The sequence below is a fragment of the Perissodus microlepis genome, chromosome 2, assembly GCF_051167445.1.
Source record: "Perissodus microlepis isolate ML-2025 ecotype Zambia chromosome 2, ASM5116744v1, whole genome shotgun sequence".
Taxonomy (NCBI): Eukaryota; Metazoa; Chordata; class Actinopteri; order Cichliformes; family Cichlidae; genus Perissodus; species Perissodus microlepis.
In genome coordinates, this window is record NC_140462.1 from 14,795,564 (window position 1) to 14,809,206 (window position 13,643).

General features: G+C 41.3%; 1 protein-coding gene across 1 annotated transcript in view; it reads right to left on the reverse strand.

The window, feature by feature from the left end:
• The window catches only part of macrod1 (mono-ADP ribosylhydrolase 1), a 142,854-nt gene extending 129,747 nt beyond the window's left edge, over nt 1–13,107 (reverse strand). The window contains exons 1-3 of the mRNA XM_084948908.1: nt 12,539–13,107; nt 11,125–11,223; nt 9,800–9,907 (exon numbers count right to left, since the gene is read on the reverse strand). Coding sequence (XP_084805034.1) covers nt 9,800–9,907; nt 11,125–11,223; nt 12,539–12,959 — 628 coding nt within the window. The 5' untranslated portion in view covers nt 12,960–13,107. The remainder of the gene's footprint in view (nt 1–9,799; nt 9,908–11,124; nt 11,224–12,538) is intronic.
• Between the last annotated feature and the right edge of the window lie 536 nt (nt 13,108–13,643).

Genomic DNA, 13,643 nt, shown 5'->3' on the forward strand with positions numbered 1-13,643 from the left:
TTGGGAGAAGAAGCCAATTTGAAACCCTGAAATCTCAACTCTCCAATTTCTCCTGCGCCTCACTTGATCTTCATGTGTTCTCTTAAAGGAGCTCGCTGAGGAAAACACTTACTGTCTCACCTTTTGGGCCACCTGTCTGGAACAAGCACCAGTGGTAGAGTGCATTTGTTCAAGTACAGTTTCGAGGTACTTATGCATTTAATGACTATTTACGTTTTATAATTTTACTCAACTACATTTCAATCTTTTCCCTGCAATACATTAATTTGACAGCTGGAATCACTAGTTACTAAAAATCTGATCAACTTAAAAATGGTTTTAAAATTTGCAACATTTAAAAGCTGATTAACATAAATCAATAAGAGGCAGCATTAATCCAGCATTACATAACAATATAACACAATAATGAGGGCATCCCTGCTGCTTACTGCTGTTACTTTTGATATTTCAAGACGGCGCTGATGATACTTCTGCATCTGACGTATTAATCCATTATGAAAATAACTTGATCATTTGTCAGTTCGGTAGTGGTCTAAATCAATTACAGTTGCTCTACCCTACAGAGGAATAAAACAAAGCTAAATGTACTTCTGCTCTGTAATAGTAGTACTTTGGATGATGGGTAAACATTGCATCAGCCCTGTCTTTGACCCTGCCGATCACCACCGCTGCCTGAACTCACTTCATACAGCTCAATCTTACTCTGATGGATTTTCTCTTTTATTGGTTTTTTGTACAGTAAATCCTCTTTACAGTAAAAAAAAAAAAAAAAGAAGAAGAAAAGAGCAGGTTATGTCTCCATTTGGCAGAGTCTGCACAATCCTCGCCACAGTGATCCCGGTTTAGTAGCTGGTAGAAAGAGGAGGGGGAGCGTGTCGTTACTAAGTTTTGACAGCACATCATTTTTGCTCTCAATCTGAAACTACACCAGCGATGCCAATTTGACTCTGTAGTGCTTTTGTATACAGATAGTTGACAGGCACATTGTAAGAGCGCGTCCATTAGTGGTGCTTCACAAAACAGCCAGTGCAGTGGGGATACTGCTATAGGAACTGGAGCTAAATAAGTACAGTTACTACAGCAGGGAGAAACAGTGCATTTCATGAGGGATCTGCTCTGCTTCACAAGAGCGGCATATGGACTCGTTTTACTTTTAGAGTAAACAGCACAACTCTGGCTTAGTTTTCACAGATGCAAGCAAGCTGAAGGCAAGGAGAAGAGTTTCATTGGTTCTCAATTGAAATCCTAATCATCAAAACACACGGTACATTTATAATTTTGCAGCGTCTGATTTCCATCTTTCCTAAAGCATACACGCATGAAATATTTGTCAGCAACAGCAAACTTAGTGTGACATTTTGCATCTTGTAATATGAGCCTGCCCTAACACAACCTGACAAGTGCTCTGGGGTAGATATATGGTAACTGCGGGAAACAGAGAACGCTGTGGGGCCTAAGAGACCTCACACCCCTGCTACTACCAGAGAGGTCGGGTGGATCACAACAAGCTGCCTCCCTAGAGTAAAACGTGTGACTTGGTGACTAACTGGCAGACGTCGAAGGGTGTCTATGAAGCCTTGAAAACATTCATTCCTCTTGCTTAAAAAAATAAAATAAAATTACTACAGCTGGCTACAACTTGATTATCCTCTAATAACAGCTACACTATGTACATACTTAAAACAAACACACTATTACCAGCTTAAGCACCAGAAGCTGGACCGGATACAGTAGATCAGTAAAAAAAAAAAAAAAAAAAAAAAACTTAATCCTTGGCCTGATGCTGGAAAATCCCTCATAAAGTGGTTAAGCATGCAAGATTCCCACTGAATGTCCCCCATCACTCTAGTCAAATGAGGAAAATGCAGCTCAGGTGAAATCTAAGAAATAATTTTAGCTGCTCTGAAGCAATTTAGAACAACGTCAGGCCTGACAATCTCCCATACACACTCGGGCAGCGTGGAAAAAAACGGCGACGTCTGCCAGGCTGATTCTGGTGCTAAGCACGGCACTAAGCCCCATTGACAAAGCCAGCTAAGAATCAGTGAAGCCTTGCAGAAGGAGTGTGACGCTGTAGGGTAATGCTCTTGTAAGGGGCTCTACCTGCAGTGCCAAGGGTTCGCCTGTTTTATCCTCTTAAAAATCACCAAACAGGATCAGAGAGTACATCCCTCTCACCTTTTTCCTCCAGCATTTTCTAGTTGATGTCCTGCTGCTTGTCCATCCATCTGGCTCCGCTCATCCATAACTCCCCAACACCCTCAATAACTTCATCCTCTATAACCCATAGGCCCCCACAACCCTGCTACTGCTACAGGACATCATCAAGCATGGAGTTCTGTGGAATCAATAAAAGATGCCCCAACACTGACTTGAATTTATATTTCAATCGAAGGAAGCATCCAAGCTCAAAAAAACACTTTTGTTTAATTATTAATACTCCCACCATGCATCCACCCGCATACACAATGTAATAATAAAAGATTAAGCTGATCTTGTGAGGCTTCTGCTGTATCACTTCTGTTTACGGCCCAATTCAAAATTACCCACCGTTATAGAAAAAAAGCATTAATAGCCATTTACAGTGTTTGTGTCTGCTCACTCGAGCTCTATAGTCTACATCATGAGCAGGAACCAGATCTTATATCACAAAGTTTTTGCAGTGCCGCCAAGCAGAGCAAGCCTTTAAATATGGCTCATCTTCACTAACAACAACAACAACAACATCAGAAAAAAAAGAGCTGTGGCTGCAAGAAACAATTATATTCATTATTTATTAATGAAGTAATTATTTTCTCAATTAACAGAACAAGCATTTAATCATTTAAGACCAGGGTTCTCAAAGTGGGGCCTACAGGCCGAGAGCAGAAACATTTTATTCAGGCCGTGAGAGCAACACTGAAAGAATGCACTGTGGTACGTTTCATTAATCCACGGTTCATGTTAAACTGTAATATAGCCCGCACAGATTGAGACCAAGGGAGCATTTATCTTCAGTTTCAACTCTTTAGTCCCGCCCTCATAGCAGACTAAACCTCCCCGAGTCTGATAAATGCAGCTGGTGTTAAAAAAATAAAAGAACAGCCATCCCCATTAATATGTCTGTGAAGGTTCTCAGTCATCCAGGTCATCGTAGTCAAAGGAGCTTGCAAAGAAAAGCGTCTGGACTTCGTTTAACCTCTCATCCGAGAAGCTTCTTCAGTTCTAAGGTCAAATGGTGGGGAGTCCCAGATTTAAACCTAGTGGGAGTATCCCCCCACAGAGGTTACAAAAGGACCCCCTGATGATCCTCTAATCGCCTGAGCCAAGGTGTGAAACTGGGTGTGGGTTCCAATCAGCCAGGGTTTCGGGTGAGCTCATTGTGAAACCTGGTCCCACCTTATCATGCGAATTCCTGAGGTCAGATGGCCCAAGATGTGAGTGGGCGTTCAGGCGTCTGGGGAGGGAACTCAAAAATGCCTTTGTACTAAATTTACAAGCCTAGCCTTTGTACTGAATGTACTGAATGTACAAAGGCTAGAGTAGAGGTGTCAAACATAAGGCCCAGGGGCCAGAATCGGCTCGGTGCAGACTCAAACCCGACCCACTGGACAACTCTGGAAAATGTGAGTGAACAGATTTTGGACTTTTAACTGAATTTTTTTCAGCTTTCACTCCTAAAACACATCTCAATTGGCTATTTACACTACACAAAAGTAATTAAGGATTAGATTATGAATTAAATGACAGAAAAGTTCTTATTTTTCATGTCCTACTTGAGAAAGGTATTTTTTTAACAATGTGTACACAGCATTTTCTGTGACTTAGTAAAAGCCTTCTGTTTTATAATTAGAGGACATTATGGGAAATGAGCCACCAGAACTATTCTGTAATTTTACACATTTATCTCTTAAAATTCAAGCCCAAAGAGTCACGCTGACAGATTTCTTTCATTTACTACAGGAGCACGTTTTCCCAGGGATTAAATATGTAGTTAAACTTGACTTCAGGTCTAAGTGGGCTGTATATGGCCTGTAATGTGAAATGAGTTTGACATCCCTGGGCTGGTGGAACACTGTTTGGCAGAGACATGTGAAAAAATCATTTCAAAAGAAATTCCAATAGACTCAAAGCTTCTTCTGTTCAGTTTGTATGAGCAACAAAAATAAGCAAGCATTAATGAATGTCAGTTTTTTTGAAAAGCTAGACAGAAAAAAGGAAAAACACAGACAAATAACATATACGCAGAAAGACAAACACATTTGAAAGGGCTTGGGGAAGCTTTTCAAACTATTTTAAAGACCTAACAGAAAGTCGGCCTGAATAGTTGTTTTTCGAGAGCCATGCAGTTTTTGTTTGCTGTATTTTTTGTACTGAATGGAGGCGTATTTTTGGTCTCAATTTGAACATTTTGTTTGCTTTTCCTGCCCTTTTATTTCCTTCTAGAGAAGAAATTTCTGAGGAGATTGACTGTTATGTGTTAAATGGTCTATTAAAAAATAAATAGATTTATTTATTTTATTTTATTTTTTTAAACTGGTCACTTCTTTCCTATTCAGCACTCAGACTGAGTCATTCTTGAGAACCTAGAGTTTAGGCTACAAGAAAAAAACAAAGAGTAAAAAACTACTCATCATCTCATCACTGTTGCATCTTTTTACAAGCCAAAGCAAGACCCTTAATTTCCTTGTTTTTTGCCAAACAAACAGACCAGTAGCTGTAGATGGCTGAAAACTGACTATTAAATGTGACAAAGAAAATCAGAATTTAGATCAGCACTTAATTCTGTTGATTGACTAATTACCAGGAAAGATGCCATTGGGAGAAAAATCTGCATAATGCCTGAATATTTTTAAACCTGAAATCAATTCATTAATCCTCAAGCATTTTGAAAACCAACGCTTCAGTGGGCTTTTGAGCAAAAAGGCCTCGTGCTTTTTCCACCTTCTCCAGTGTGACGATTTGTCCTATATTCGTGTAAATATGTACCTAAACAGAGATGCATCTCTTCTGTGAAACAGAATACTGAAACTGTACTCACTAAAGCTGATTTGACTTTGAGCTGAGTCTCCTTCTGACCTTTGAATCGACTGCACACCTAAACCTTTATTATTATTCCCGAGGAGTTAAGCTTCAGGCTTTGATCAGCATCTCAAGTTAACGCTATGAATATCTCTGTTTTCCCTGACGGTCTACAATTACTCATGAAAGGCTTTTAATCTCCCAGCTTTTCTCAAGAAATGTTTGTTCATCAATCCAATCACACTTTTTATTTCAAAAAGCTGATGTTGTGCTGACGGTAACGTGGCGGTTTGGGGTGGAAATCCTAGGTGACCTGAAGAGTTGGTGCCTTTCACCTGTCTAATGCCTGACCTTTTGTCCCTCACTGTCTGTCACAACACCACCCCTGCTTCTTTATCCATCCATCCATCTCCTTTTCTAGGTTTCTTATCCAGGGGGATGTTACAAGTCCAGCCTACACATACAGACTCTCTCTTCCTCCCTCTTGTCGGTCACCTGGGGGCCGAGAAAACTATTGGCTCTAATCTTGTATCTCTCAGCTTTAGCCACAGTGGGTGGGTTAGCAGAGCCAACCAACAGCTTTATCTCTGACCAGCAGAGGAAAACCTGGGAGACCCTATCTCATCCACCCACACAGGCACACACATGCACATGACAGGATACCTGCTCACATATCAAACCACTCATAGACAAATCGCATCAAACACGTACACACAGTTAGAGCTGGGTTCATGTGTGCTCCTGGCAAAAGCAGGGGAACACATGCAGACTTACATATATGTAGTCTTAACAGCACATCTAAATAAGGGTGTAAAGGTGTGACACACACACACACACACACACACACAAAGACTCCTGGCAAGCAGAAATTGTGACGAAGACAAGTGGTTCAGCTGTGAAGACTGAGATAGGACCGGAATATTCTTTATCTCTTGACGGTGCACGGCTTAATTTTAGGGACAGTTTTTTATAGTCTAGCCTGAAAGATTTATCAGCTGACTCTGCTGCTGCATTTACTTTAACGCACCGAATTAGCTCCGCGGGAAAAAAAAAAAAAAAAGGACATCACACAAAAATACTGAGAGAACTTATCGGTTCAGTTTTTAAATCTTTTTCAATTAGATTTTATTCTGCGCAGTGAAGACGGTGGGCCAGAATAAATGGCATTTAATGTCAAACATAATAAACACTATGGGGGCTAAAAGTAAGTGTAGAAATGGAAATGAAGAATAAAACTTTTGCAGGGCAAAAATGCAGCTCAGTAGAGCTCAACAAATTTGCATTTAATCAATTTGAAAAAAGGTTTTAATGCAAAGTTAGTTGCTGCGTAGCAGCACACACACACTCCAAGAACGCATCACTCCAACGACATTTCATTGTGCAATCCATCTTAATCAGCTAGCCCATCAGAGACAATATATCCTCCCCTCCATCTCCCTACTCTTCTCCGGACGGAGTGATTGAGGGGTGTAAAGAGGAGGATGTTTCTGCCCACGTCTCCTCCCCCAGTATGCCCCCCACCACCACCACCCGGACGGCTCTTAAGTGCTTGTGGGTTTTTATGTTTGTAGTGTTTTATAGGAGTGGGCAGAAGCCAGGAGCAGTAAAAGTGTGGAAAGAAGGAGGGAGGGAGGAATAGGAGGAGGAGGGAAGGAGGAGTTGAGGGTTACTGTAAATCCAATCTTTATTGAGAGAGACACAAACGACAACCAGCGCCCACCCTGCAACGCCCTGTTTACCTGATCAACGAGTGCTGATTGAGGAAAGGAGAGAAGGAAGGGAGGGAATGAAACAAGATAAGGGAGCACGTGAAGTTCAAACCTGTTAATTTATCCGCCCCTATGCATTTGTGTACACGAGTGTCTCTCTTCATGCATATATATGTGTGCGTGTGTTTGAGTGTCTAATCAATTGCTAACCACCAGCCAGGCCTGGAGGCCCCCACCCTCCCAACCTACCTACCAGCCTGCCAGTATAGCGTATAATTGGCCACAGTTGGCTTCAATTGAATGTTTGCTGCCTTAGGGGCCAAATGATGCTTCAAGGCCTTTCAAAGCAGCCACAGAAAATCCACAACACTCCCCTCCACATGTCAAAAACCGCACGCTCTGGTCAGAGCTTTGCTGCAACAGCAGAAAGTTTACAATTTCAAAAATGAGCGTAATTAACTTGCTCGATGTCTGCTCGCTGTTTCCTTTTATTTTAATGTCATATTTCTTTAAGTGCAACTGGCATCACTCAAAGCCTCTTAGTCAATCAGTTAGTCACTGGGAGAAAAGGTCAGCAGCTTAGTCAACAAAATGACCACGGAGACAGTCAGCTGGGCAGCCAATCAGTCAGGCAGAAAGGATGATCGGACTCTGCCGCCCAAAGCTCCTTTGAGGGTACCCTGTACCTGCTTGTTGCCATGGCAATGCAGTCTGAGATTTAAATACTAGCCTGTGTCCTCTCTCTGTGTCTCTTTCATCTTCTTCTTTTCACTCCTCCAGACTCCCCTCTTGCTTTTTGTCACTCAGTGTGACTCTCTCACGCTCTATCTCTCAGTCATGTTTCTTCTGGCATTGCTGAGGTTTTTCTTCGTCACCTTGCCTCGTCCTCTCCGCTAAATGACACTTTACTAGCTGTTTCCTCTTGTTAATTCTGTGCTACTTTGCATCCCACGACTCTGTAAAAGCTCTTGTAAAATACAAAGTCGCCTCTCCAGAAACACAGAGACGGTACTTACTGTATACACACATAATTACTGAAACATTTGTAGACAGATGCATGTATAATTACTTGCAAGCACACACAAACAGAAGCAGTCACACTGTGAACTATGAGAGTCAACGATCAAAATATTCACTGGATGCTGGCACAGCGCGCACCTGCTGACAGTCAGCTGCCAGTGAAAATCTATCATTTTCTGCTAAAGCCTCATCATCAAGCATCATTTAGGCATGCTGGCCTGCCTCACTCTCCCCCGATGCATCACCAGTGCCAAGACACCGATTAAATTTCCCCCACATGCCCAAACAGCCTTGTGGGGAAAAGAAAGTCTCGAATGGATCAAGTGGCTTCTGGCTCCATCTAATGGTCACTACAATCTAAAACCCGAGAACAACAAGTGATGGGAGGACATGAGACCAAAAAATGTTTTAAGAGTTTGATATACATTCACTGGACCCTTTATTAGGTACACCTGGCTAGTACTGAATTGGACCCCCTTTTGTCTTCAGGACTGTGTTAATTCCTCATGGCATAGATTTATCAAGGTGCTGGAAGCATTCATCAGAGGTGCTCAATTGGCACTAATGGACCCAACATTTGCCAAAAAATATCCTCCACACCATTATACCACCACCAGCAGCCTGAACTGAACTACAACACAGACAAGATCCATGGTTTCCTATCGTCTGCACCAAATTCTGAACCTACCATCCGAATGTCGGAGCATAAATGGAGACTCATCGGACAAGGCAACAGTTTCCAAATTTTTATTATCCTATTTTAGTGAGCCTGTATGAATCATAGCCTCAGTTTCAGTTCTGAGCTGACAGGAATGGCGGGAATGGGGTACTCTCATGGTCCAAACTTCAGTTTTAACTTCTCGACCATGCCTAAATGCATTGGATTTCTGTTATACGTGTCGGCTGATTAGATATAGCTTAAATATTATTTATAATTCAATATTTGCAAGTAGTCTTGGAATTAAGACATTTGTCTCTTTTGTTCCAGAGCTAGTCTGTTTTTAAATAAATATAATATTAAATAGAATTTTAAAAAACAAATTTAGCAAATGGCTTAAAAATCATTTGGTTAACAGCATTACCGTTGTCGGAGTGGTTTTTAAGTTTTGTTTTGCTCTTATTGTCTGTCTTTAGTTTTATATTTTTATTTATTCAGCCTCTTGTTCCAGTAACTCAGACATTTCAGACTCTCCCAGCTCTTCGTCGTACTATTGCTGAACATTTACCCAAAGCAAAACTGATCTGACGCAGCAGATAAACATCAGCCACTGCCATGGGTAAATGTCAACCTTTTTGCTCATAGGCCAACTGCAGCCAGCAAGGCCATTTCCGATGTCCAGCAGATGCATGCTGCATACATTATATCAACAGTTGGAGTTGAAAATAATCACTTTCTGCAGTGCACAGACATTAAAAGATACAGTGTTCTTAAACCAAACAGCTGGGGGATACTACATAAACAAACAAAGCATATGGGGTACCACGATGAATTTCACATATATCAAAGCAGTCTGTCCATAATTCTTCCAGCATGGAGACTTCAGATGAATGCTAGCTCTGCTTTTGTGTTTCTTTGTCTACTTTTAAAGTTTCCAGGGAGCGACTCAGCAAATTTTCTGATTCTCAGCCGTTCTGTTGTTCTTTTATTCTTTTGTACTCCACTTTAAAGAAAACTTCACAGTAGGATTCTTAACCATATAAAGCCCTGTAGCTGTATCTCCCACACACTGAGAAAACATAATACCCATAATCACAGCGCAAACCTCCCTCACAGGTGTTCCTTGCTAAATGTATGCACATCAATGCACAAACGGATTGGAGGCGGCACTCAGTTTGGCACCAAGCTTTTAAAAACATAATCCTTTCTCATGTTTCCCTCTGACTGACTCTTCTTCACATTATTCTTTTCCAGAGGTTTCATCTGTACACCACTGTGAGCCATTATTTTTAGTCAAATAACAGCAAAATAAAATTGAGCTTCATCAATTTATTTTTTAATTACATTTGATTTTGACCTGTGTGAAAATAGACAACTTCACAAAGGTTTAAACATAGACACACACACATACCTGCATTGACTATAGCGTCTATCTCAAGCTTGGTGATGTCGCCGTTATAAAGGGAAATCTTCTGGTCCAATTTTTCATTCCTCTTGTAGTCAGTTGGCTGCGAACCACCTGATGATGAGAGACACAAACAGCCTCAGGACCAGGTTTGCTTACCTGATAAATCAGCACAAGGGATACATGTGTAGTTCAACGCATACAAAAAGCATCATGTCCTAAACAATTCTTGGAAAAGGCTGCCACCATTTATAGAAGATCACAAGATGTGTATGTAATGAAATGATTTGCCAGGAAGGCACTAAATCCTTAAGCGACTGTCAGAACTCTCACACTCCCTGCCAAGCATCTACCGTATGAGATACAGATTCATACAAGAGGGATCTGTCATTTCATTGTTCAAGGCCTTCATATAGCAAAGTGAATCTAAAGCAAACACATTGAAGCACTAAAAACTATTAGTTTCCACAACCTTCATCAAAGCAAGTGTAGTGATCTGCAGTGACCCTTCAAATGTATGACCTCCATCCATCCATCCATGGAGATATCAAACAGAGATGCTCCAAGGCCTTCTCCCGTCAGGACATGCATGAAATACCTCACCTAGAAGGTGATCAGGAGGCATCCTAGGGCAGATGCCCAAACCATCAAACAATCTGACTTACCTGTATTCAGTGTGAAACCCAGCCACCCTTCAGAGGAAGGTCACGGACAAGCTAATACTCTGCAATCTCACTCTCCCTCACTTGTGAGCAACATCCTGAGATATTTAAACTCCTCCACTTGAGACAGCAACTCATCCCTGACCTGGAGTGAACACTCCACCCTTTCCCGGCTGAGGATCATGACCTCAGACTTGAAAATGCTGAGAGTCATTCTTGCTGCACACCACTTTAGTGCATATTGGAAATCACCACCTTAATTCATCATTCTAAATATACCTATATAATGTTAAATAATACAATATTGTGCACTGAAAGCTCTGCAGCTAATTCAAAACAATAGTTTTTCATTTCTAAAAACTTGACTCCGCCTGACAGCGTTTGAGTACACTGCCTATCATTGTCTCTTAAAAACCAGAGATGTGTGGGGCAGCATTTTTTTCACTCAGAAGAAAATATATTGATGTTTATAATCAGACTGCATTTTTTAGCAGCTGAATCTTATGCCTACCTTTACGGAGCAGCAACATATGGGGTCTGTCCAGTATTAAAATAATTATTAATGATCTGAAACCTTGGAAATCTGAGACTCTTGGAAAACCTTACCACTACTATCACTCAACTCTTTGTGAACAGAATGGTAACTGTGACTGATGCTGGGGGTCTGACCTGCAGTGGGAGTCCACACTGAGATCTCATCCAGTGGCTTATAGTCAGTTGTCCAGTAGTACTGACGCCTGTCCTCCACGCTTAGAGACAGCAGGTAGACTGAGAGAAAAGTTAGATAAAGAGAACAGGCAGTAAGTCACCTGAAACATATAACATCAAATGTATTTGTCATTTGCACTTTGAGCAGACATCAATGAGTTTCTGACTGAATATTTGATCACTCTTCTTGGCAGATTTTGAGAAAAACATTTCTCCAGAAGGCTTTTGGCCTGTCCATGTAGGCAGTAGCAAATTTGGTCAGCACCCTCTAAGTCCATGACAATGTAAAACTCAGTCATGCTGGTGTTTCTGCAGTTTCCAGTTCATGACATGCTTGAGTCTTTGTGACTCCTGGTTGTACCAAACCAATCTCCTCTCATCTGAGAGTGACAGTTTGGATCTTCTTACAGACTTTTCAAAGGAAGTGACACATCCAGAAAACTTATTCTTGCATATAGTCGTTTGACTATGGAACCTGGAGTTGTTGAGAAATGGCTCCATTAAGCTTTGGCCTCAACCCAACTGAAAACTTTTAGATAATGCTTCAATTCCAGCCTTATGACTGGAAACAATTGAATTTAAATGAACTCCAGTTAAGTGAACTGCCAAGAAGAGATGTCAGATATCTGGCTAGAATTATGCCAGATGCTTGTTGATGGCTACCAAAAGCATCTGTTCGAGTACAACTTGCTAACAGACATTTAACCAAACATCAATGGTGTCCATTTAAGCCTGTATGTATACTTTTCACCAAGAGAACCAAAAATCATTTCAAATTTGTGCATCCTATTCTTTAATTTATTTTTTAAGTCATTAAAGATGTATGCTGTACAATCATTCCATCCAGGAAAAACAACAGTTAATAAAAAATAAAAAATAATAAATAAAATTTAAAGCCCAAAATTACCATGACATTCATGCCTATGATGAGTGTATGTAAACTTCAGACCACAACCTTATGAAGGAAACTAAATAGTGCATGAAATTTTTCACAAGCTTACAACTTCAGGCAGCAGTAAGTCAGTTTCATTCCATAATTTATAATTTTATAACGTTACTGTATTTTTAATCATGTATTATTTAATTTACTAGTTAATTTAAAAATATTGGTGTTTTACATATTTATTATTTATTTATTTTAATTTATTAATTCGATTTTTATATACAGTATAATGTGTATGAAATACATGTGTACTTTGAAACTTTCAGCTCTGATCTGTTACCACTAATTGCTTTATCGGTACTGTTGATCCCTGTGACAACAGCTGGACAGGTTCTGGTGGTCACGTGACCGCACACACGCGTCAAAGGCCCTACAGGTTAAGTGTTGTCAACTTAAATTAAAATCTTCGCCTCTGTCACTGAACTCTCTCACCCTTGGTTTTCTTCCAGTCTTCCTTATCAGAGTCGAGGTTAATTTTGAGGGCCATGGCGATGAAAGCTCCGGTGTGGAGAGACTGGACCAGCACGGCTGTGCTCACTCCAAAGGCGGTACCGAGGGCAAACTTCCCCAGCCAGCCTCTGTTCACCTGGGGTAAGGAGGAATGGGTGCCTCGGCTGGACCGCCAAAGTGGTGTTGTCGTTGAGAACTTTTCAGTTCGGCGGACAGCGTTAATATGGCTACGGGGAGCACTTGTTGCTGGCCTCCTTCCCAGCTGGGGGCTTCCAGGAGTTAAAATATGTTTGAACTTGACACCGACACTCTGAGTGTCAGCACTGACACGGGACAGAGGGCCGCCGGTGTAGTACGGGAGAGCCCCGATACGGGAAACTCGAGCTGATACTTGCAGTGCCATGTCTGAGGAAACTAATGGGTCGTGCTGCTACGGCTTTCCAGTTTGCAGTGTCGGCCACACGTCGTTGTTTCGTTTTCGTTATCAACACACCTCACAAACACTCATGTGCCATTTTTGTTTGGGAAGTTAAGATGGGACCGTACCATTTATGAGGGGAGCCTGCTAATTGCCGCCAAATAAGTACCTGTAAAAATGTGAGCTGTAATGTGGTTTTCAGTGGTGTCATTAAACAAGTTATGCTGTGACATGTGAAATAAGTAGACTACACAGCTGAGGGTGTTTCTATTTACAAGTTCCCACCCAGCGAAAACCCCGACCCGAGTAGCAGAGTCGAAACCGTCAACCACAAGAGCGCGCCGCCTTCAGGAGTGTCGGAAACATTGACGTTACATGATAAGAACACGCTGGCCTTCTACAGCCCACAGAATAATGAATACGAATATGTATCTTAACAAGACGTTTCCAGAAAGTAGTCGTTTTGGATGCGGTAGTAGGACAACACAAATTAAAGCATCAACCCTACGCAATAATCTTGACTTAAAATCGACACTTTCGCCGATTCTCCAAAAGCCATCTAGCCCTGAAAGCAACATTAACTGTAGGCTCGTACAGAAGAATATGTCCGTATTTGGTCTCCCTCTAGCGGATTCAAAAAAACAAAAGACAGTCTGTAGTCACAGCAAG